The 24,717-nt window shown below is 46.6% G+C and overlaps 1 protein-coding gene and 2 long non-coding RNA genes across 4 annotated transcripts in view; 1 reads left to right on the top strand and 2 right to left on the bottom strand.

Moving 5' to 3' along the window:
- AMD1 (adenosylmethionine decarboxylase 1) overlaps positions 1 to 14,313 on the bottom strand; it is a 36,472-nt gene extending 22,159 nt beyond the window's left edge. The window contains exon 1 of the mRNA XM_006123206.5: positions 13,870 to 14,313. Within this exon, the coding sequence (XP_006123268.1) occupies positions 13,870 to 14,000 (131 nt within the window). The 5' untranslated portion in view covers positions 14,001 to 14,313. The remainder of the gene's footprint in view (positions 1 to 13,869) is intronic.
- A 103-nt stretch (positions 14,314 to 14,416) lies between these two features.
- On the top strand, positions 14,417 to 20,158 carry LOC112545822 (uncharacterized). The gene is made up of 3 exons (XR_003089367.3): positions 14,417 to 14,522; positions 17,358 to 17,538; positions 19,510 to 20,158. It is a non-coding gene; the product is annotated as an uncharacterized LOC112545822 (long non-coding RNA).
- Positions 20,087 to 24,717, bottom strand: part of LOC142827514 (uncharacterized) — a 33,835-nt gene continuing 29,204 nt past the window's right edge. For both annotated transcript variants that reach the window (XR_012902199.2, XR_012902200.2), the window contains one exon: positions 20,087 to 20,977. This is a non-coding gene — a long non-coding RNA (uncharacterized LOC142827514). The remainder of the gene's footprint in view (positions 20,978 to 24,717) is intronic.

Here is a 24,717-nt window from a genome sequence, read left to right as displayed (position 1 = left end):
ATGTGGAGGGAGCAGCCTGCAGTTTCAAGCTGTCCAGAACTGCAGCAGGCAGGGAGCCCAGCCAGGCTGTATCTAGACTACATCCCTTTTCTCAAAAAAGGGATGTAAATTAGACACTTTGAAATTGCTAATGAAGCCGGGATTTTAATTTCCCGCCCTGTATTTGCATAATGGCAGCCATAGGTTGTTTCCTGACAGGGCTTTGATAGAAAAATGGTAGTTTAGACCGGAATCTTTCAAAAATAAAACTTTCAAAAGATCCTGTACTCCTCAGAAAATGAGGTTTTCAGGATCTTTCGAAAAGGGTTTTATTTTCGAAAGTTCCCCATCTAAACTGCTATTTTAATATCAAAAAGCCCCATGTCGAAAAAACTGCAGCTGCCATTATGCAAATGAAGTGCAGTAAATGTAAATCTAGGCTTCATTAGCAATGTCAAAGTGTCTAATTTACATCCCTTTGAGAAAAGGGACGTAGTCTAGACACCCTCAGGTAAGCACCTCCCAGCCAGAGCCTGCCTCTGGCATCCCTGCCCTCCCGCACCTGAACTCCCTCCCCCCAGGTCACCATCCAAACCCCCCTGCACCTCCTTGCCCCTGGTCACAACCCCCTCCTTCATCCAAATGCCCTTTCAGACCTTACACTGTCTCCTGCACCCCAGTCCTTGCCCCGTGTGCCCTTCTACCCCAGCCTCCATCCTAGACCCTGCATCTCCTCCACAGAAAAGTATGGCCATTGACCACTTTCCAATCTTGCAAGTGCCCTCCCCCCCACCAAAAATTGCCCACCCCAGTGTAGCTGGTATCAAGGGGGGGGAACTAGCTTTTAAGTTGGCTCACCCCAGCATCTGCTCCTGCCTGTCTGTCCCTCTCCTCCCCCCGTAAGAGGCAGCAAGGGGGGCAGGTGCGTCTGCACAGCCAGCACATGAGAGCCAGCTTAAAAGCCTACCCCCCATCATCCTCTGCACTGCTGCCTTTGAGGCAGCTATGCAGGGGTAAGGGGAATGCATGTAGTCAACAGGATTAACGGATAAGCCCAGGCTAATAGGTTAATCGTTTAGCCATCTACATACTGACATCCCTAACTGAAACCAAGTGCTAAATTTCACAATTATGAAACTAATGCTGAATTCCAGATTAGCAATACAAGCCCATTCATCTACATATAACACCAGCAAAAAGTTGAACTAAAAACCAAGAGCTAAGAATCAGAAAGTGTCCCACTGAAGAAAAATTCATTTGAGAATTAAAACCTTAAAGATTAAAGCAATAACTTGCAGTTTAACTCCGCACTGAACGCTTCCAGTAATCCATTCTCCAATCTACTATCTATATTGCTTCAGTCTTCTACAATCAGTGATTTGCAATGAAGTGATCTAAAATGCACAGCAGGTTTTTTTTAAACCTAAGTCAAAGATGATAAAGTCTTTAACTCTGCATGATCTTCTGCTATTATTACTGATTCAGCTGCTGCTCTATTCTATTTCTGATCTAAGCGCCCCTTTTTACTACTCAGGTTTCATGCCTCTTCTGGGGCAGATTTCTGCGGTTCTCCCACTCCAAGAACTGGTTGCAGTACCGGGTATATAATAGTACTTCCTTTTGGGAGTCTGACCTGTCTGTAAATAGCAACAAACCAGCCTTAAACAGAAAGTTACTGTGCAATATGACTAAACGCAAGAGAAAATGTCTTCAAACGAATGTTTTATGTTAATGTCCATTTTACACTGAAGACTAACCATTACCTGTAGGGTTGCCAGGTGTCCGGTTTTGAACCGGACAAGCCAGTATTTGAGCTCTCTGTTCAGAAAACAAATTGAGAAAATATAAATGAGAAAATATAAATGTCCACTATTTTCTAAGTAAGATGTAAATGTAGATTGCGATGTAATGTCAAGTGTGTCCAGTATTTGCTGAAACCATCTGGCAACCCTAACTTTACCTGGCTCTTAAATCTCAGTATGTTGTATAAGCATGTTTTGAGCAGTGTAAAGCAATTGCTTCAGTAAGACATCCTGTACCAATAAGTCAGCTGTACACCTGCAGTATTCGCTATACTCAAACTTTTTTATTTGTACTGTTCTTACACACTCAAGACAGCACAGTCTCCTTCCAACTTACATACCAGATCTTTCAGATTTAAACTAATAGTGTTCCAACATGCTGGATTTGATCACAGTATGATCTATTTAATCAAACTGGTTAGACTTCCTGATTCAATCAATCTGAGGACAAAAAAATACTTGGGTACTTTGTAAAATATTAGATTCAGGAGTATACTGAAAACAGACTGTTTATCTTCCCTCTTTCATATAGTTCAAACAAATGAAATTGGCTTTAGATGTGTACTCATTTATTTTATCCAAGTGAAGGTTTTTTATTTTGACTCCTGAAGTGGTATATTGAAAGACTTTTTAAAATTTGGGCTATCACTGATAAGTTCCTACATTCTGCTACTAACAGCATTAATCATACATGTATATATTGTTGGCTGAGTAAAGTGAAGCCTTAAACACCAGTTGATGGCCTCTGTGCCCTAAACATTTGAAATCTACAACTGATCATTTCTAAAGTCTCAGAAAATATTCGGGGAATGTTCAAGACTAAACCCATACTATAAAGTCTGAGCCAGAAAAACCTGGTTTTCATTGAGCTCTCTAGCTGGTCACTAGTACAGGAGTGAGGACAGAGCTTCCTCTAACTATAGTGTCAAATATGCACTATAGGCCTAATTAGTGGAACTCCAACAACTGGAAGCTTCCAAGGTCATCACTTGCTTGGGATGGCCATTCCTCCCTCCCCCACTCCAAACCCAGCCAAAATCAGAAGCCTGATTTTAGAGAAATTTTCTGGTTTCCCTTTGACAAAAATCAACAGTTTGGATCAGTGGGGTGATTAATTGTCCACCTTGGTATACATCAGGGGTGGGCAATGTCAGCAATTTTGGTATGTGATCACTGGCGCTCCCCCCCCCCCCCCAAAAAAAAAAAAAAGAAAAAAGAAAAAGGGTAGAGCCTTGGGCAGAAGGCAGGGGTTGGAGACTTCAGAGACAAACAGTGTGTAACAGTGACACTGTACTGGCTGCTACTGGGTAAGTGAGAAAAGCCATGCTCTGTCTTTTAAAGGAAATGTTTCCTGCTGTTCTCCCCCCACTCCTGTTCTGCACTCTTGACTCACCATCCATGCTTCAGATTCAAACAGCTCCGCTGTATGTCTTCCTCTAACTTCCTCATCTCTGCAGAGATGAGGAACGGGCAGAGGGACACCCTGACTTCAGCATTCCCCTTCATCTCTCCCCACCACCCATACACACTGCACAGCTAGCAGAATTCTCGAGTAGCTTGGCTGCAGGACAGAGCAAAGTGAGGGGAAGGGCAGCTGAACACCTGCTACCAACTGTAAGTATGCATGCTCTGTTAATCAGCTAGGCAGACAAGAGAGATGTGCTTGGTGGGCCAGTTCCAGCCCCCAGGCCTGATTTTGCCCACTCCTGGTGTAACTATAGCTTAGCTTGCATGAACAATCCATGCAACCTTCTAGTAAGCTTAACATTTAATGAGCACTGTCCCAAGAACACTGAGTATGATTTACAAGAAAACAATGAAATAAGGGATCAAACTTGTAGTTCTCATTTAAAGTTTTAGAATACAGAAAAACAAATGCTACTGAATGAGCTGCAAATTAATTGCCTACTTAAAACTTATTAATAAGGCCATCTCTACTTGTCTCATGTCACCAAAACTTTTGCTCAGGGATATGAAAAATCCTCAGTGATATTAGTTTCACCAGCATAAACACTCATATGCAGTTACATTGATGGCAGAAGCTGACATAACTACTGCCACTTGATGTGATTTTATGTCAACAGTTAGTGGACCTACAAGGGGAGAGGAGTGGACAAGTGGGGAGGGGGAGGAGCCATTGGGTCTGCTCTGCTGTTTGGTTCCATGGAACAGTGCAGGAAAATAGTGTAAAACAGTTAACTTTCCCCTTGAGGGGGAAAAACTAGAAAGCAAGACAGATGAAAAGTAACACTGAATACCTGGCTGCAGAAAATAGATTCCTATAGTAAAAGCATGCCATTTCCAGGAAAGGACAGATTTCTTGGTCACAGAACCATGGTATTCTCAGGACCTTCACTGAGAACTGTGGGCAGTTGACACCTCTGAGCTATTTTCTATATATCTGCAGATTCTCAGACATCACTGCAGTGATTTAGCCTCACATGTGAAACAATTCTCTACATTCATAAGGGCTAGAAATCCCCTGCCCATAAAACTTACAGGGTCCCCATAAACTTTTTCTGTCTGCCACAGGCTGAGAAATTCTACATAGAGTACCTTTACCTGAACCTGCTTCAGATCCTAGGCATAGTATTTTGCACTGAGGCTGTGTTTATCTGGCACTTTTCAGTGCTAAAACTAATGGTTTAGAGGTGTGGAAACAGTCCCGTGGTGATAAATTTTAGCATTGAAAGTGCCAGTACTGATAGGACTTCATTACCAAAAGCCTCACTCCTAGAGGTAAAGCTGTCACTCCCTCATTTGAGGGAATTTCCTTTCTCCCAGCAATACTGCAGCAGCTGCACTGTAACATGGGCAGTATATACAGGAGGCATGTCTACACTAGTGAACTTGGAGGCACAGCTGTGCTGCTCTAAGATGGCTCATGTAGCTGCTTTATGCCAACAGGAGAGTACCTGATAAGCTTTAAAGTATACCACTTTCACCAGGTAAATGCATGCCTCTTCTATTTTAAAGAAGGAAATGGGTACTCAGCAACAGGTCCTCTTCCACACTGGTACTTGCTGACATTCACAAGGCAAGCTTCTGAATGGCATGTAAAACAAACAAGGATGTTTTTCCCCTTACTGAATGCAACTTAGCCCTTGCAGAATGATCAGTCAAGTACTGCTTTATTATGAAAGCTCATCTGAAGAGACAGTAGATTACATGGGATTAACAGGTGTTTGATGACCACCAAGCCCTTTCTATCCTGCTAATTTGCATGAATGAAAATGGTTCAGAATGACTGCATTAAGGGGTTTGTCTGTGCCAGAGTCTTTTGCACCAATACATACACAGGTACATCAATATACACGCCTCCCCCAACTACCGATGCACTGCATCAGTATAAAAGCAATTTTCCACCAATACAGATTAATGAATTTGGAATTAACACTACTGCAGGTTGCTATTTACATTCTTGTAACATTCAGATTATGGGACTACAACGTGTACAAGTCTGTTGTAGACAAACCCTAAGATAAATCACCTCCAGAAGATAGTTTATCACAGCTCCCTTCAACTTTAATTCAACTAAACTCATTTTTGTTGATACTAAAGTAGTAACTTTCTGAACTGTAAAGACTAACATGTTGTATTAGTCTTTAAAGAGCTACTAGACTATTTGTTCTTTAAGTTTTTACTGTTTCATAGTTTGCCACAAGACAGATACTCAAATGCCAAATATGAATAAAGGTGCCCCAGCTCCTTCCAAATGTATCATTAACCTATCCAGAATCATGTTTGAACTAGCTCAGTAGCTGGTTAAGCATGGCTTATTGGGAGAATTTGAATAGCAATCAGCAGGGCAGTCAGGCTGTAGAGCTTTGCATTAACTGCCTGTCAGATGATTATGCTCTGCAATCAGAAAGCAGAACACAGGAGGCTGGCTAAATAAACAGTGTCAGCAGTCAGACAATAGGGACATTCATAGCCATACATTTAAAATCCAAAGTGAAATCTGTGAGGCAGACCAGAGAGTTACTAAATAGGTAGTTATTAAAATATCTTCCAGAATAACACACTATTTAAAAATATATTTTTCAATGTGTAAAAGCTAATGGGACATCAGCTTGGAATTTGTTCTAACTTTTCCCGTATTTGATTAAAAGTAATGCAGGGAGTTTTTTAGTGCAGGAACAGGTGAGATTTTTAATTTGGAAAAAAGAGTGCACACTCAGAAATTGGCAGTTGGCTTTTAACTTATTTTAAACTGACTAGATTTCAAATTGCATTGAATTATCTGTTCTATATTTTACCCAATATTGAAATTCAGCTTAATGTGTCAAGTACTTATCTTTTTTTTTCTTAACATCTAAGTAATTTTAGTTGATACCCCAACTGGGGATGTAAAGGTTTAACTGGTTAACCAATAAGCATCGCCCTAGCTGCTGGCTATATAGTTTAGCCAGTTAATTTACATGGGATTTTACATCACAAGCTCCAACATGGCGGTGCAAAGTACTGGTTATTTTTCTTTGCGTCAAATAATCTGAATAACTTCTGAGACAGAATGATGGATTTAAAATAGCAAGCAGCCAGACCACCTTCAGATCTGTTGAAAGAAGAGTTCCCATAAAAGCACATTCTGATCTTAAATTACTAAAACTGAATATATGCTCTCTCAAGATTGTGCTGTTGTATCTCCTATAAATATGCATTGCTACTATAAAAGGTAGAAGTAGAGGAGCAAAGTTACAAAGACCAGTCCTAGTAAAATGCAAACAGCACTTAAGATTCTACCTGTGCTAAGCAGTTTGAACTAGAGATCTAAGAGTAGTCAAGTTGACTACTTGCACTTCTATTACAGGCAGCAAGGGGGGGAAGCAGGAGCCGATGTTGGGGGAGCCAGCTTAAAAGCCAGTTTCCTCCCAGCAACATCTCCAGCCCCTGCCTCTGCTGCTATATCAGAGGCAGCAAGATTGGGGGGTGTGGGGGGGAAGAGAAGGAGCAGTTCCTGTCCTTGGAGGAGCCCCAGTGAGAAGTTGTGACTAGGGATGTTAACTATTGTTTAACTAATTGAGTAGTCAATGGAATTTCCATCGACTACTCGATTAGTCAATGGGGGGGGAATGGGTGCTCCCGCTGTAGCTCCACACCTTAAATGCACTAAGAGCCTGACAGGTTCTTACTACATTTAAAGGACAGAGCCACAGCAGGGTTAGCTTCCTAGGGCAACACAAGACAGGACTGAACAGTCCGGCTCAAGACACCCCTGCAACCTTGCCTTCCCTGTCCCACCCCGAGGAGACAGTGCTGGGGGAGCCAGCTTTTATGATGGCTCCCCCCAGCACAAGCTTCCCCCTCTTGATTAGTCTCATACAGAGGCAGCAAAGGGGGGAGAGCAAGTAGTCGAGTAGTCACTTGACTACCCAATAAGCTTATGCTTATCGGTTAGTCAACTACTCACTTACATCCCTAGACCCCCTGCAGGCAAGGGAACCTGCTCACAAGCAGCTCCTGGCCACAGACAGAGCAGCCCCTGTCTGCATGTGTATGTATGTGGGGGGAGAGGGGGTTTCCATCAGGGAGCTGGGATCCCTGCAGACAGGGTCTGCTACTGGCTGGGCAGGCAGCCTATTCAGTCCTGGCTTGTGCTGGGTTGAGGACCAATCCTTGCTGCGGCTCTGCAATATACAACACAATGGGAGCCAGGAGGCAGGTTGCCTGGCTCCTACTGCCTTTTAAATTGCAGAGCTGCAGTGGGGTTTGGTCTTGGCACGAGCTAGGACTGAGCTTGCAACTTCCCCTACTGAGTAATTAAGTACTCGATAAAAATTTTACAACTAGATTACTAAAATAACCCAATTTTAAAAATCCCTAATATGAACCTGTACATAATATAGTGTCTTATTGCTTCCATTATGGGTTACTAATAACCTAAAAATTACCAGGGGAATATGATTTTTATTCTAAATTGGCAACTATTTAACTGTTAGGGATCATTCTCTAATTCCCCACTCATGTGAGTGGTCTATTCCTGCATAAGTTTCATTGAAGTCAAGGGAACAATTTTCATAACTTATCACGTTCAGATCTTTATTGCCTAGGCCAGTGTTTCTCAAAGTGGTCTGCAGTAGAGAAGTTAAATATTGGTTAACTGAATAGTTGATTAACCTCATCAATTCTTATCAGTTACTTGACTATGCCATAGTCCCGGTGGTAGGGGCTGGCAGCTACCAGTGTGCTTCAGCCCAACTCCAAAGAAGCCCCCTGCCACTCTGCGCTGCTGCCTCTGTATCAGAAGCAGTAGTGTTGGTACCAGGCAAGAGCTGGTCCATGAAAGGAGCCCAGTTTAAAAACCGGCTCCCCTCACAGACCGACTGCCTGTCCAGAGGTGGGGCTGCTTGCCCACCTGGCTCCTAATACAGTTTAAATGTAGAGCTGCAGTAAGGGTAGGTCTCAGACTTGGTGTGAGCCAGGACCGAGCCAAGCTGCTGGCTAGCCTGCTAAAAATTTTACTTTTTTTGAGAGGGGGGAAGAATGCATGTAGTCTATAGCATTAACCTATATGCCTTTTCTTATCAGTAAAATCAACTACACTATTACATCCTTAAGTCTATGGACCCATTGAGAAAGTTGCTTATAGGCCACTCTGGTTTTTCTTCTTACTGGCTCTGCAGCCACAGAGTCTCACGGTTCCCATTGGCTGCAGTTTGCCATTTGCAGCCAAAGAGAGCTGCAGGAAGCAGCGTGACCCAGGCTGCTGCTTCCCACAGCTCCCCTTGGCTGCAAACAGCAAACTGCAGCCAATGGGAGCCTGCAAGGCTCCTTGGCTGCAGAACTAATAAAAACAAACTGGAACGGCCTGTTGGCAACTCTGAGCAGGTCCACCAACCACTTTGAAACAGTGGCTCAAGAGAAAGATCTATGCATATAGCAAAACAGGATATAATGGGCCATGTGGTCATGACCTATTTCATACAACACTTCATGACAGGGTGACTGATTTTAATCAACTATTTAAATGATCAACTTTAATTATTTCCAACAAAGAACAAGAAATCTTGATTTAAATTTTAGTTGGGTTTTGCATTTGTACTTCAGTTTCTTTTCTTGCAACTAAACACAATATTCAAACTAAACTTGGCATTTCCTACTAACCAAGAGGCTGTCTACAGGTATTTAGACAATAAAACTGAACTTCCTGTCAGAATTACTAAGCACAGGAATTAATAGCATAGGGAGGCTGTAGAATCTCCATCATTGGAGGTTTTTAAGAGCAGGTTAGACAAACCTGTCAGGAATGGGCTAGATATTTACTGCTGCCATACATGCCAGGAACTGGATTAGATGACCTCCAGGGTCCCTTCCAGATCTATAATGTTATAGATTAGTTTACATTCAGATTTTTCATTTTTACACCTTTTTATTTTGTTAGAAAATGGTGAATGACTTACTAGATTTTTTTCCCCCCTTTGAGTTGTCACATTCTATTTGTATGGAAATTCAATGATGATTAAAAATGCACAAAAACAGCATTTACTTTTTTAACAATAGAAAACTACCTTAAATGTGCTAGATACATGTAAAAGTTCATTAAAACAGGTTTTACCTTTAAAGCTGTTGCATTAAAGTATTCTGAACTTACTGTTTCTGGTCACCGTGTTCTCCAAGTTTTACAACTAGTACAAGCTCATCCCTCAAAACCTGTTTTTATTCCTAGATTAGAAAATAAAAACAAGCCTTCCAGTTTTATCAACTCTCAAATGATTTCTCAACTCTGAATACAGACAGTCCCCGACTTACACGGATCCGCCTTACATTGGATCCGCACTTACGAACGGGGCTCTCTCGCCCCGGAGCTCACAGGCAGCGGTCAGCCACCTCAACCTCCGGGGCAAGAAAAGCTGCTCCCGGTGCTCCTGGTCTGCTGGGGACCGTCTCCAGCAGACCAGGGGCACCGGAAGCAAAGCGGGTCCCGCGCCAGAGCAAAGCCTCAGAGGCGAGGCACTCCGCCGCAGCAGCTTTGCTCCCCGTGTCCCTGGTCTGCTGGGGGGGTGCGCAGCTAGTGTGCCTCCCCCCCCAGCAGACCAGGCTTTTGTTGTGGACCCTGGGGCAGAGCAGCTGGGGCGCTGCCGGTTGGTCCCGCAGCGCCGCTCTGGGCACTACTGGACCAACCCAGCAGCACCCCAGCTGCTCTGCCCCAGGCGTCCTGATTCAGCCACTGCTGGTCAGTTTCAGCAGTGGCTGAATCAGGACACCTGGGGCAGAGCAGCTGGGGTGCTGCTGGGTTGGTCCAGTAGTGCCCAGAGCGGCGCTGCGGGACCAACCGGCAGCGCCCCAGCTGCTCTGCCCCAGGCATCCCCAAGTCAGCCGTTGCTGAAACTGACCAGCGCTGACTACAGGAAGCCCAAGGCACAGTTGCTCTGCCCCAGGGTTCCTAGAATCAGCGGCTGATCAGTTTCAGCAGCAGACGACTTGGGGTTCTTAAGTTGCATCTGTATGTAAGTCAGAACTGGCGGTCAGTTTCAGCAGCGGCTGAATCTGGACGCCAGTTCCGACTTACATACAGATTCAACTTAAGAACAAACCTACAGTCCCTATCTTGTACGTAACCCGGGGACTGCCTGTAAACTAGTAATTGACCCAAACTGAATGAACTGAAAATAAAATATTCTCTGCACACCTGTGATAAAGGTAGATACTCTAAATGCCAAACCAGCTTTTGACATCTAACTGTAGTTCTGGGTGCTTAGTCAGCAGTTTCCATTAACAGTTCAGCAGTAAAAACTTGAAGTTGTACATGGTTGCATTTAAAGTTAAATGCAAAAATATATAACAGTAAATTTAGGCCTTAACACAGATCTTTTTAAAAATTTAAATAAAGTTCTCTTTGCAATTTTTTTTAAATCTAGCATGTTTCGTATCAACAGTTCTGTTTTTAGCCATTAGATTTCAGGTTCAAATTATTTTATATATGATTTAGAACTCAATTCCTCCTATTATTGACACTATGTAAATTGAGATGTTATATTTGACTGGTACAGTAGACTCCCGATAATCCGGTACCTTTGGGACCTAGGTGGTGCCAGATCATCGGATATGCCAGAGTATCGGGAGGTACTCCACCGGAGGGGCTTTGACTGATCTGCTGGGACCCACACTGTGTCCAGGGGGTGGGCAGGGAAAGGCACAGCAGGGGGCGAATCCTCTGCTATTTTGCAGGAAGGCAGGGGAAACCCCACGCTGCTGATGAGAATCTTCAGGAGGGGAGGGGAGTGGGCTCCCCACCCCCCAGACTGCAGTAGTTATCCCTGAGCAGTGGGTGAGGGGCAGCACTGTGGGACCAACCAGGCAGCATCCCAGCTGCTCTGCAGCTTCCCCAAGTCCACCGCTCGTCAGTTTCATCAGCTGCAGTGGCTGACTTGGGGAAGCAGTGTAGAGCAGAACAGCCTGGGTGCTGCCAGGCTCTGAGCGGGGGGGGGGGGGTTTGGCTAGGGGGGGGGGGGGGTGAGGGGTGGCGCTGCGGGACAAACCATCCTGAACTGACTTAAATTCAAAAAGTGATTTTATGCTTAAAAAGGTTGAAGACCACTGGTCTATACTATGTTCCTTACATAGAATCAGAATTTAAGTTCCAGCCTTTTGTAGAGGATACAAAAGCATTCTATGGCCAACAGCTTAAATCTAGACGCAAAGATTCAGTTAATATCCCTAACTTAAAAAATGCCAACCAAAACATTAAACAGACCAGAGTACACAACTACTCTATGACTATGGTTTGACTGCTGCAGTACTTGGAAATTTGCATGCTTTACTTGTTGAAACTTAAGTTTAGATCTCTCAACCAACTTGGGATTTGTGCCCTGCTTGACTTTCTGCCCTGAGGTTAACATTCACTGATGAGCCACTCTAGATCAGTGGCTCTCAACCTTTTTTATTAAGTGCCCCATTTCAAGAATAAAATAAATAAAAGTACCTCCAGTTTGACAATTTTTTCTACCATTGCAACACATTTGTTTAAACAACTTAATCATAGCCAGGCAAGTGATGAAATTTTTGGGTGTAAAAGTACAAAAATTATAAAGCACTGTAAAACTTAAAACTAATTCAGTTTTTGCCAAATTTCAGTTGTGTTGACGCAAATCCCCCCCCCCCCCCGTCTTGTATCAAGTGCCCCTAAGGGTACTGGTACCACTGGTTGAAAAACACTGCTCTAGACAGCTTGAACCGTTTTCCAGATCAGAAGCTTTTCTCCCATCCCAGAATGCCAGCCTGGCTATAATCAATCCAATTCTTCCAATAACCATTTCTGCCACCCTCTGAACATGGGATGCCTTTTTAAAGCAGATCTGCAATGCCAGTTATTCAAATTAAGATCCAGTTCTACTGCAATATCTGCAAGAAGTCTGCCAACCAATACATGCTAGATGGAACAGGTGTTAGCAATAGCTTCCTACATACCAAGTTGAATGGTCAGGATGATGATTGAAACCTTAGTTCCATGGATTTTTATATGTTCCCTTTTCCCTTTCAGGCCATAAGCACTAGAGAACAGGAATGGTTTACAGTACCTAACATTTTGTATCAGTACTAGGTATATTCAGAGACCTGGTACACATGCAGCATTACGTCTAAGACTATTTGCCTGAACTACTAAATATGTAAGCTACTTTTTCCATACTCATTATGAAGTACTAAAAGCATGTAGAAATTTTAGATGAATTATATATGTACCTACAACTAAAATTTGAAACTGATTTCCTCCTGACTTCAAGCTTCTTAGTTTAATATTTGTGGCAGATGCTTCTGTTAACCACTTTTACAGTCCAAGCAATCAGAGTACCCAGGCAAGAGAACACCGTACTGATGACAACCGCCCAACACTAATCAAAGACCAGTCTTTGATCGGTCTTAAACACAGGTTTGTCTTAAACAGTACCTTGACAAAGCAAGGCAGCCACAGTTCACAGACGCTGTCCCTACTAGGAAAGGCAGAAGCACATGTACAAGAGAGACTCAGCCTTCTCCCCCCTGCAGGACTAGGGGTGGAAAGCGCCAGCACATTACTGAAATGCCCATTGGGTGACAACCCCAGGCCCAAACCTCATTGGCTTGAATTTGTCAATGAGAAAGGAGAGGCAGCCTGATTTGGAGAGAGGCTGAGCCAGGAAACTCACGTGTAATCGCGGTTCCAGCCACACTTAGCACTGGGAGGGAGCTACTCCTTACCGCCTGCCAGGCTGTCCCACTGCGCCACAACTACTGACTAGGGATCTCCCCGGATGAATGGCCTTTGCGGGGAGGGAGGTTGCTATCTGAACCGGCTCTACTCATTACAGGGAGTTGGAGCTGCTACGAAACCCACCGTGAGGCAACCCCGAAGCCCTGCCTCTACAGCAGAGGACAAGATCGCTCCTTTCCTAATGCAGGCACCATGGGTGGGGGAAGGTAGCGGACACGCTTTCCGAGGAGGGTCTCGACACAGGTGACAACCTGTGTCACTCTACGGGTAGCTCAGCCCTCTCCTCACCCCGGTCGCTTGGCTATAGGGGACTCCGACATAAAGGCGGCTCCCTCTTGGGCTTCGTCACCAGGGGAAGGGCCACGCGACAGCCGAATCTAGACTGAAGCCGCAGGGTGCGCAGGGCAGCGGCCTCTGCAGCTGCGGCCCCCTCGCATGCAGCGCTGCACCACTTGCCGCGGCTCCAGCCCTCACCCCGTCACCACGTTGCCAGCAGGGCCCTCGGGACTCCACGCGGGGAGGCGGGTGTCATGGCTTCTGCGCTGCGCAGAGACCCGGCACTGACTAGCACCTTCGCCGGGCGCGCTGGCTAGAGCCAGTAGGGGACGCGCCGCGGGCGGGCTGCGAGCCAGGCGCTGCCCGGGGCCCGCGCTGGGGCCCTTGGAGGGCGGGGGAAGGTCACGCGGCCCCCGAGTCCGGAGCGGGCAAGGGCAGGGAACGTGACTCGGGGCCAGGCCGGGCCTCAGGCCGGTTACCGCTCCCCGCCCTCCCCAGAACCTCACCCGGGAAAGAGCCAGGCGCGCCCCTCCCCCCAGCCCAACCGCACCCCGGCGCGGCTCGCAGCGGCTGCCCGGCTCTCGCCCCTGCCCGCAGCCCCCCCCTCTCCCCCCGCGAGCCGACCTGGGGATGGTGCGGAGGTCGCCGGACCCCTTGCTCTGGTGCGGCTCCTGCGGCGCGGGCTGCTGCTGGGCGAACCACACCTCCAGCAGCTTCTCGGTCCCTTCGAAGAAGTGTGCACCGTTCTCCTCCATGGCGCGACAGCTCGGCAACCAACAACCACAGAAATTAAGCCCAGCCCGGCGGCCGCTGCTGCACGGGCCGCGCCGCCGCCGGCTCCCCGGCCGCGAGTCACCTTCCAGTGGATGTTTGTTACGTGACCCTTCAGCCAAACCGGCAGCAGCGGAACCGCCCGGGTGCGCGGCGGCTGCGGCGTGAGCGCGGGGCTTACAGTCCGGGCGGGCGGGCGCGGGGCAGGCGAGGCGGTTCGGTTCCTTGTAGTCCGTATTTTCCCCTGTTGCAGAGAAGAGCGTAGGGCTAGCGCTAGCTAATGTCGCCGGCCATACTGTGTAAGCGAGGGAGCGCCGCGCACGCAGCCGCTTTTATTCTCGCCGAGACCAGGGACCGGGCCTCCGAGCGCGGCCATTGGACAGGTGTCTCCCGGCCCCGCACTCTCCCGATTTCCATTGGACGCTGAGCCTGCCTGTCAGCCCCACTCCGCCCTACACAGCAGCCCGCCCAGAGAGAGCCGTGTGAGGAAGAAGGCAAGCATGGGAGTGAGCGAGAGAGAGCGCTACGGGGAAAGCAGGAGTGTGTGGGGTGTGAGGGCAGGGAGCGAGACGGTGTTTTAAGAGTGAGATGGGGGGGGGGGGGGATGTCTGTTCCTGAGGACGAGGGAGAAGTGTGGCTGGGGGTACTTGTGTGAAAGAAAAGGGGGATCTGGGAGAAAGGGGAAAAGTAAGAGTTTCGGGTGGGTTTTTTTCAATGTTGTACAAACCCCACTGTCTGGAACTAAATCCAAATTAGCCACGTGAAAACAGATATAAGTGTGCCCACAAAGGAGTGTGCATCAGTTTAACTAAAACAGTGTAACTATTTCATTAAAAATATTTTAATTAATACGGTGCAACTTTTGTGTGCAAGTGTAGTAGGCAGTACAAGAACTGCCTGTGTGTGAGAGAGAACCGTGCTAGAAGTATAAAAGGGGAAGAAGGAGAGGTGAGTCTATGCGTGGGAGGCCTTGTCTACGTACACAAGTAAAAGTTTAAATTGGCAAATATCAACTTAAGGTAAATTGAAGAAGGCACTCTTAAACCGATTTAAATGCCCATGGAGATCAATAGTGCCAATTTAATGAAAGCAGTTTCTAAACTAATTGAGTTAAATCAGTACAATTTTTGCATCTAGACAGGGCATGAGAGAGTGAATGAGCAAAGCACAGTACAGAGATCATTAGATAATGATGATACACAGTGCACATAATTGCTTTGATATGGTCCTTTTATTTTGCTCTGTTGTTATAAAAGGGTTGTAAAGCTGCTGTATCTAGGCAGCTGGGATTTCCTCCCGAGAAAGCTCCCAGGTGATAGAGAGCTACTGTAGTTCTGTGCCAACCACCATTTTGCAGTTTCCTGATGTAGGAAGCATGACCAAGGAAAAGAGACATTCCATATCTCAATGCCTGCCAGAACAGCACCTAGGATGACCACCAGCCCAGGAATACAGGGAGTCCAAAGATAACATAAAGCCACCATTACCATTGCACATTTTTATCCTGTGCTCAGCATAACCCGGTCAGAACAAAGAGTGAGAAACAATTCCAGAGAAATTAGTGTCCATTTTTTTTAGTGTGAGGGGGAAACATGGACACATTCTCCATATGCTTCAGTCCCTTTACATGAGGTGTGGGGAAACTGTGGCCCAGGGAGTGGATGCAGTCCTCAGCATGCCTGGATCTGGCCCCTCAGGCTCAGGGCTCCTCCCAACATTGGGGAGCCCACATAGATGAGTGGTGGTGGTGCTGTTTCTTATTTTTGTGCAGCCCCAACTGATTTTTCTGTGGGTCAGTGGCCCTGACCCAAAAAGGTTCTCCACCCCACTTTACACCATTCTGGTAAAAGGGGAGCGGGTTGTATAACATTCAGAACCAGCCCCTGAAGAATACTACTCATGTATGGGGTGGGTTTCTCATTTTTTGTAGAGCTGGCTGAATGTCTATTTTTCAAAAGCTTGAGAGGGGTAGCCGCGTTAGTCTGTACACGATAAACTTTAAAAGCAACAAATAGTTTAGTAGCACTTTAAAAACTAATAAAACATGTAAATGGTGGTATGAGCTTTTGTGGGCACAGCCCACTTCTTCAGATTTTTGTTAATCTCTAAGGTGTCACAGGATTACTGAGGGATTTTAAAGGTACAGACTAACATGGCTACCCCTCTGAGTCTATTTTTCAGCTGCCAAGAGAAATTGTGTATCTTGGGACAGGAGGGCACAAAACTGGTAATGTGTTGCGTGGAGTTGACTGATATACTGTTGACTGATATGCTTATTCTCCGTATCATGTATTTCCAAGGCCACTTTAAAAGGATACAGATAAAAAAAATAGTTGCTGCTTAGGGGATGAATGACTTCAAAGACATTTGCCCAGTGTTTGCTGTTTTTATGCATTTGTACTACTCCCAACACTGCTCTGCCCTCACACAGTCATTTTGATTTAGTAGCCTCAGTTCTTCCATTTCTATTTACACATAAGGCAGCAACAACCACAGTCATCTCCCTGCTTCAGTGGCTCTAATGTTAGTGTTCAAAATTTCTCTCTGCAAACACAAATTGTTCATTTACCTTATGGAAATTATGGTTTGTTTTTATGTCTCTGTAACTAGCATTGATAGTTCTCATATTTACTTGATAATTATCTATTGTAGTGTCTATATCTAAACCCAATCAAAATAGGTCAAGGCATGGGTTTTATATGTTTGTTATCTAGAGGGTGGATGGTGGATTTCTTGTACACAACCAGTTGATATTCAGATGTATTAAAATATCTACTAATAAAAACGCAAGGTATCGTCCTTCCATCTGACCCCCTTTTAGGAGCCCAGTAAAATTCTGATGGCAAGCTTGGAGTCTACTAATATTTTTCCAAGTGCAATGATTAGAACTTACCTCAGGTAAAATGGTAAGGACATAGGTGTATTTAATGGATCAGACAGATTGATTAGATAAAATTACTGTGATGGAGCAGCAACCCTTCACTGGCAGAAAAAGGGGTAAAAAGCAGCTCTAGGGAGTATACACTGGAGACGACCAATTAGAAATGGGCTGAGAGAAGTAGCCAGTCATGGTCTGGCAGGCTCATATAAGAAGGACTACAGGGCAGAGCAGACTTTAATAGCTAATTAGAGCTTTATGGGGGAGAAAACTAGGTTCCTAGCAAAAAAAGAGTGGTAATACCTGGGACAGAGCAGGGTCACAAGCAGGGACTGGGGAAGCTAGAAAGATCTGGCTTGGTGCTCGGGTCCACAGGTTGAGATTCTGAGGTAAAGGCAGAAGTGGCCCCTAGGACAATGGACTGCAGTTACTACTGAGGGAGTAACTGGATAGAGATTTACAGATCCCTTGGAAGAGGGAAGGATGGAGCGCAGCATAACTAGGGGCCTGTTTCCTGAAGAGGACGCTGTGGTACGTGGAGAGAAATGTTCCTGGAAAAGAAGTTATCATGGTGAGACATCACTGGAAGAGGATGCACTGGGCAGCAGAGTCAATCTCTAGGATATCAAGGAGATGCCATAGTGGTGAGTGAAGCCCATTACAATAACATATTAACTAATAATATAAAACATGCAAGTGCATAACCAATATAAATAAAGGATTGGTTTAATTTCATTCATGAGACTATTGAATAACTTCTTTTCAGAAGGGATGCACAACATTTTCAGCTTAGTATGTATCTTGTTATTCAAATCCTGAAATGTCCCCATTGTGGGGACAAGATCTCTAAGATGAAGTAAATATCAAAGGTTATGATGACCCAGACAAATATAATCGGGGTAGACATGTCCCCAAAATCCTACAGACCTCTATCAGATAAATAAGATTGATAGGTTTGTTACTGTTAATAAATAAACAAGTTTATATAATTTAGAATGTAATGTGGGATCTTGTATTTGGTCATAAAATATTATTTGCTAACAAATAAGAGGAGAAGGTTGTTGGTAATAGTATTGAGTCATTCTGGCTATAAATGAGTGTATGAAGACTAAGTCTTCATCTTTGTTAATGTATACCTTGTTTGTACATGTAGGCTACGTCTACACTGGCCCCTTTTCCGGAAGGGGCATGTAAATTTCACTAGTCGTCGTAGGGAAATCCGCGGGGGATTTAAATATCCCCCGCGGCATTTAAATAAAAATGTCCGCCGCTTTTTTCCGGCTTTTAAAAAAGCCGGAAAAGAGCGTCTAGACTGGCCCCGATCCTCCGGAAAAAGTGCCCTTTTCCGGAGGCTCTTTGAAGTAGGAATAAGAGCCTCCGGAAAAGGGCACTTTTTCCGGAGGATCGGGGCCAGTCTAGACGCTCTTTTCCGGCTTTTTTAAAAGCCGGAAAAAAGCGGCGGACATTTTTATTTAAATGCCGCGGGGGATATTTAAATCCCCCGCGGATTTCCCTACGACGACTAGTGAAATTTACATGCCCCTTCCGGAAAAGGGGCCAGTGTAGACGTAGCCGTAGTGAAAGCATTGGCCTGATACACCTTAGTGTACATCACTCGGCTATGGCACTTTATACCTATACTAAATAAACCTATTCCTTAGATCTGAATTCAAGAATTAGTAGTGGCTTTGCTACAATAAACAGCAGTTGTCTGCTTTGCTAGCTTTGTAAGGAACCTGCGGGCCTTTTGGGTGGTCCAGAAAATGTCCTTACAATAACTTTAATATTTAGCTATGCCTTGCATCATTCTGCATTTGCTGAGCAAAGACAAATAGTTCTGACCAGAATTATGAAAATTATGCCTTAATTTCAAATACAATTATTTTGAACTTCCCACAGTTTGCTTTAAATGTATTATTCAGTAGCTAAAAAGAAAAATACATAACACTGAAGATTTTTAAAGGCTATTTACACCAGTACACCAAAATTTTCAATTTTGATCCAAGTGATATGAACTAAATAGCTTATCTAAAATCCGGTAAGTGCCCAGTTGCCACAGTAATGAATTATACAAATAATTTTTTAATTCTCACAACACTGCAGTGATAGGATACATTTTATTCCCTTTTCACAAGTGGAGATACTAAGACAGTAGTTGGTGGTCTAAGTTTTATAGGAAGAGCTTTTTTTAAGTGACTTCTCGAACATCTTGCAGTGAATACATGAGAAGCAAAGGGTATGTCTACACTAGAGTTTTTTTTTCAGAAAAACAGCCAGGCACATGTGTATGTGTGGGCCCCAAGGAGGGCCAGGCTGCTACTGGCTCCTCTGCCGCCCATGGGGGGGAACCCACTGTGGCTGGACACTTCTCTTGCCTGTTTGTCTGTGGGCTGGGGGAGGAGGAAAGGGGAATCAGGCAACATGGTTCCCTGGGCACCTCAGGACCCCTGTGAGGCAGGGCCTGCTGTGCAGGCCACACATGGCCTTGCTCCCAGGACATCCCCCCCTCCTCTGGCCCGAGGACTGTTGGTTGCTGCTCACAGAGGAGGGCATGGCCTCAGGGACAGTGTCTGCATGGATGACTGACCGCCTCTCCCTCTTTGTTTTCTCCACAGCTGGACCAATCGGAACTATGGGGATACCGCCAGAGCCCAGGGTATCCGAAAGCGCGCCAGGGTCCATGAAGATATGGCAGCATGTCAGTGCCCTCCACGAAATGAAGCAGACCCTGGCATAAAAGATCCCGGAGGACACAGAGTGGTGTAACCGCATCTAGAACCAGCTCATGCAGCAGTGCGATAGCATGTGTACCATCATGAGGGAAATGATGGCACACTCAGCTGCTGTTGCTGCTCCTGCTTACCACCCTCCTGCCCTCCCGGCTATGCCCATTCCTCCTCCCCCTGCCTCTCCAAGCGATGCCCATGCCCCCTTCCTAAGTGATGCTCATGCTCCCTCCCCCTGCGCCATCCCTGCTCCGCCTCCCCTCTTACCCACCCCCATGTAGTTCCAGGACCCACCCAACCCCAAGTCCGATGAAGTACCCTCACCCAAGATGGCACATCCAGCCAGCAATGACACCACTCTGAGCCCCCCTCCCAATCCAGGTTAGGCGCCCTCCTCTCCCTCCAGGTTAGGAACTCCTCTCCCCTCTGCTCCCTCCTTTTTTTTCCCTAAAATACAAATACAAAGTTTGTTTTCTTCAAAACCAAACAGGTGTGTTTACTGAGAGTTCAGGGAAGGGGCAAAGGGAGAGGTTGTGGTGGGAAAGGGATAGTTCAGCAAGCCAGAGGCTCCTAGTGGGGAGGCCATGGGGAGAGTTACTGGAGTCCTTGAGAGAAACTCACCCTGAGGGCCTCCCGGATGTGCACCCCGGCCTGATGGGCCTATCGGATGGCAGCTGTCTGTGGCTGCTCAAACAGTCTCCCCTTGTGGCCAGCATCTGCTGCATACCCCGGCAGGAAGGCCTCCTCCTTCTTTTCCAGAGTGTTGTGGAGGACACAACATGCCGACACCACCTCGGGGATGTTGTGCTCCCTCACAATCAGACGGGTCAGGAGGCACCTGAACTGCACCTTGAGGCGGCCAAAGGTGCACTCCACCTGGATCCACACCATGTTCAGGTGGGCATTAAATTAGTCCCTGCTGGGGTTCAGGTGGCTGGTATAAGGCTTCATTAGCCATGGCATCGGGGTAGGCCACATCCCCCACAATGCACAGTGGCATCTGCACATCCCCAACCGCAAAGTCCTGACGGGGGAAGAATATGCCCGCCTCCAGCTTCCCATAGGGGCTGGAGTTTTGAAAAATCTGGGCATGACGTGCCCTTCCCGACCACCCAACAAAAATGTCTGTGAACTGTCCACGGTGGTTGACCAGGGCCTGCAGGATAATGGAAAAGTAGCCCTTTCAGTTAATATATTGGCCTGCTCGATGGTCCGGTGCTTGGATGGGGATGTGTGTCCCATCAATGGCTCCCCCGCAGTTGGGGAACCCCAGGGCAGCAAATCCAGCCAGAGATGGGTCCAGGTCTCCCAGGCATATGACCCTATGCAGCAGGATGGAATTGATGGCCCTCACAACCTGCAGGAGACAAACAAACATACAAAACAGAGAATGAGAGAGGGAGTGCCTGAGCCCTTGGGAGGTGCCCGTCCCCTCTACTCCCCTACCCTCCCCTCCCTCAAATTCCCCAAGAGCCACCGCCCCAGCAGCAGGGCTGTGTGAGGGCAGGATGGCACAACCCCCCAGGGATGGGGCTTCCCCCCACTCCACCCTCCCACACCCCAATCCCTTCTTTCCTGAGGATCGCCCTTTTCCAGGACTCCCCGCCCTTCAGGGACTGCAGCCCGAGAATGCCTTACCTCCATGAGGAGGGCCCCAATGGTGAACTTCCCCATGTCAAACTGGTTGCCCACTGACTGGTAACTGTCTGGGGTGGCAAGCTTCCATACAGTGATTGTGACCCGCTTTTCCAAGGGGATGGCGGGCTACATGTGGGTATTGCGTCATAGGGCAGGGGCGAGCCAGGCACACAGCTCCAAAAAGGTGGCCTTCCTCCTGCAGAAGTTTTGGAGCCACTGCTGGTTGTCCCACCGTTCCATGACCAGCCAGTGCCACCAGTTGGAACTGGTGTCCAGCCTCCAGAAACACCTCTCCATTGAGGGTTGTGGAGGGAAGGGTGTTGCTCCCGCACCTAGGGAGAGGGTCCCCAGATTGAGCTTGGGGTTGAGCTTGGTCAGGACCAAGAAAGCAGCTGGCACAAAGTGCTGCAGAAACTAGAGTATGGCTGTGTGGGGCCATCACATGCCCAGAGGCAGCTCTGGCTTCATGGCACAAAGGAAAAAGCTGTGGCGTCCAAAAAAGCTGGGCAACCACAGCACACACTGCAAGAGCATAGGTGTCCCTCGAAGAGGTAGGCAAGCACACAGCAGAAGCAGAGAAACTGCTGTCCGGGGAGGAGGGGGCCTTTAAACATGTATCTGTGCAAGGCTCCAGCACTAGCACTCGGAAGCAACTGGTGACCTAAAGCCCTGGCTGAAGTGGATCCGGGTGGCCTTTTATGGGAAATAGATTCCACTCAGTCTGGACGCTCTCTTTCAAAAAAGCAGATCGCTTTTTCGATGCGCTTTGGCAGTGTGGACACTCTCTTTCAGAAGAAATTTTTTCAGAAGATCTCTTCTAGAAAAACTTCTTCCGAAAAAAGCCTGCAGTCTAGACGTAGCCAAAGTGACTCCCAATTCTACTTCCTTCAGCTCATGTCGCCTCTGGAATAAATACTGTATATCTCAAAAATAAATGTGTAATTAAGTAAATCTTCAATTTATTTCTCAAATTACACTTTTCGCAAGGATTTTTAATTCATCTTTGGCAATGATTGTCAACTATTTAGGTATTCATGCGTATTTGATTTAATTTACTGTTTGGAATGCCAAAGGAAGGTGGGTTTTTTTGTGGTTGAAACTATTATTCGGGAACATGCTTAGCTGAATAGTTGTTGCAGTGTGTTTTAGTTAACTTTTCTATATATGGTGAAAGCTTTGTTACCCAGCACTTTGGAAGAATGGCGGTTGCCAGTTAAACGAATGTGCTGGATAACAAAGCTTATTGCTCTGCTCTCACCCCCTACCAGTACATCTGACTCCTGGCAGCTAGTGGCAGGCTGAAGAGGAAGGAGGTGCCTGCTCATGATTTCAGCCAGCAATGCTGGCTGTCAGAAGCCCTGCAACAAGCTGCTGGACAGGTGGGAGTCAGGCACACATACGTGAAGAATATGATGTTAAATATCAATTAACTGAATAGTCGATTAACCTCATGAATTCTTATCGGTTACTTGACTATGTCATTGGGGGTGGGGCCAGCAGCCTGTGCACTCCGACCCCACTCCCAAAAATCCCCCTGCCACTCTGAGCTGCTGCCTCTGTATCAGAAGCAGCAGCGCAGGGTGCCAGGCAGGGAACTTGTCTGCGAGGCGAGCCAGTTTAAAAAACAGCTCTCCTCACGGACTAGATGCCTGTCATGCCACACTGCTGCCTCTGATAAGAGGCAGTGGGGTGGAGTGGCCACAGCCCCAGTCCGGGGTGGGTCTGAGTTCCCATACCTGGCGCGAGCCAGAACTGAGCAAGGCTGCCTGCCTTCCCAGCTCCTAATACACTTTAAATGCAGAGCTGTAACAGTGGTAGGTCCCAGAACCAGTGCAAGCCAGAACTGAGCAGGGCTGCTGGCCAGCCTGCTAAAAAATTTACTGGCAAGCGGGGGAGGGAAATGCATGTAGTCTAAAGCATTAACCGATAAGCTTTTGCTTATTAGTTAATTGATTAGTTGACTACACTATAATCCAATGAAGACATGGTAGTATTGTGGCTGTGGGCAATGCCAGTTAATAAAGTTTTCCAGTTAGCAGAGTCCTGGATAATAAAGCTTTCACTGTATTATAAATACAGTGGAAGATTGAATCACTGATAAATTGTGTTATATTTTTATGTATAATAAATCTTTGTGGTATGTCTCAATAATTGCTCAGTCTTCTGAAAGCCTCTCAGATCAGTTAACACACACAGTTAGATACCTAATAAGTATGTCCAGCTTCAGCTGGAAATTTTGGCACATTTGTGTGACTGAAAAATTATGTGTTTAAAAATTCTTAAACCTAAATATAGAGTCAGTATTTTTAGTTACTAATACTAACCAGGAAAATTATAGTTAGGGCCCTAGACATTTTTCACAGATAAAATGGTATAAACAAAAAATGCAAATGCTTATGGACTGTATCTTCTAAACCTGTGGTCCCCGACCTTTTTATGTCCAAGATCACATTCTGAATTTAAGATCTGCCCTGCCCTGCTCATTCCATCCCTACTTCTCTCCATCACTTATTCTCTCCAACCTTCACTCACTTTTACTAGTCTAGGGCAGGCAGTTGGGGCTCAAGTGGAATATTACAGTGTATGAGGGGACATGGGTGCTGGCTCCTGGAGGGGGGTCAGGGTTGGGGCAGAGGGTTGAGGTTCAGGAGGGCATATGAGTGATGGCTCTGGAAGAGGGCTTAAGGCCTGAGCTTGCAATGCATTGCAGGAAAGGGCACATTTACTGGCTCTGGAAGGGTGTTTAGGGCTGGGGCTTGGGGTACAGGATGGGATTTGGGGTGCAGGAGGAGGTATGTGTGTTGGTCCCTGGGAGCCAGTAGTGGGGCAGCGCAGCAAGGCTGTAGCAGGCTTTCTTCCTGCTCTAGCCCCAGGCTGATTCTGGAAGGGCCTAATGCACCCGTGGCCTTAATGGTGGCAAAAAACATGTCTCCGCATGCTGCTCCTCTCTCCTGGCACCATCCTGTCAGTTCCCATTGTCAAGTTTCCCATCCCTGGCCAATGGGATCTGCAGGGGGCAGTGCTTGCAGGCAGAAGTCCCATTGTTAAAGGGATAATTCCACATTTAAGCTCTGGTGCAGGTGTCCTTTTTCTTAAAAAGAGGCAAAAAATGGGTCTTGTATTTTGTCTTGCCTTCCATCATTATTACTGGCAGGTCCTGCTGCTGGCTGCATCCCTGCTTGCATGCCCCACCAGGGGTGAGTGGAAGAATCCAGTGGCCAATGATGGGGGTAGATATGCAAGGCCAGTGGCAGGGCAAAGATGCAGCACGTGGGGCCAGCTGCTCTTCCTGCTGGTCCATCAGTGCAGCCCCACTGCGTGCCAACTCTTGGTCAGTAGGCCCCACCTCCATCCCATTTCTGATTCACGTGAGCTATGGTGGCTGGTGAGTATGGGCAAGTGGCAGCTGGTTACATGTCACCTATGCTACCCACCCATTGGCTCTTTACATGCTCCCCC

Source organism: Pelodiscus sinensis, chromosome 3 (assembly GCF_052426305.1).
Source record: "Pelodiscus sinensis isolate ZL-2025 chromosome 3, ASM5242630v1, whole genome shotgun sequence".
NCBI lineage: Eukaryota > Metazoa > Chordata > Testudines > Trionychidae > Pelodiscus > Pelodiscus sinensis.
The sequence above is the reverse complement of the archived record's forward strand: the minus strand, read 5'-3'. Positions and strand labels throughout refer to the sequence as shown.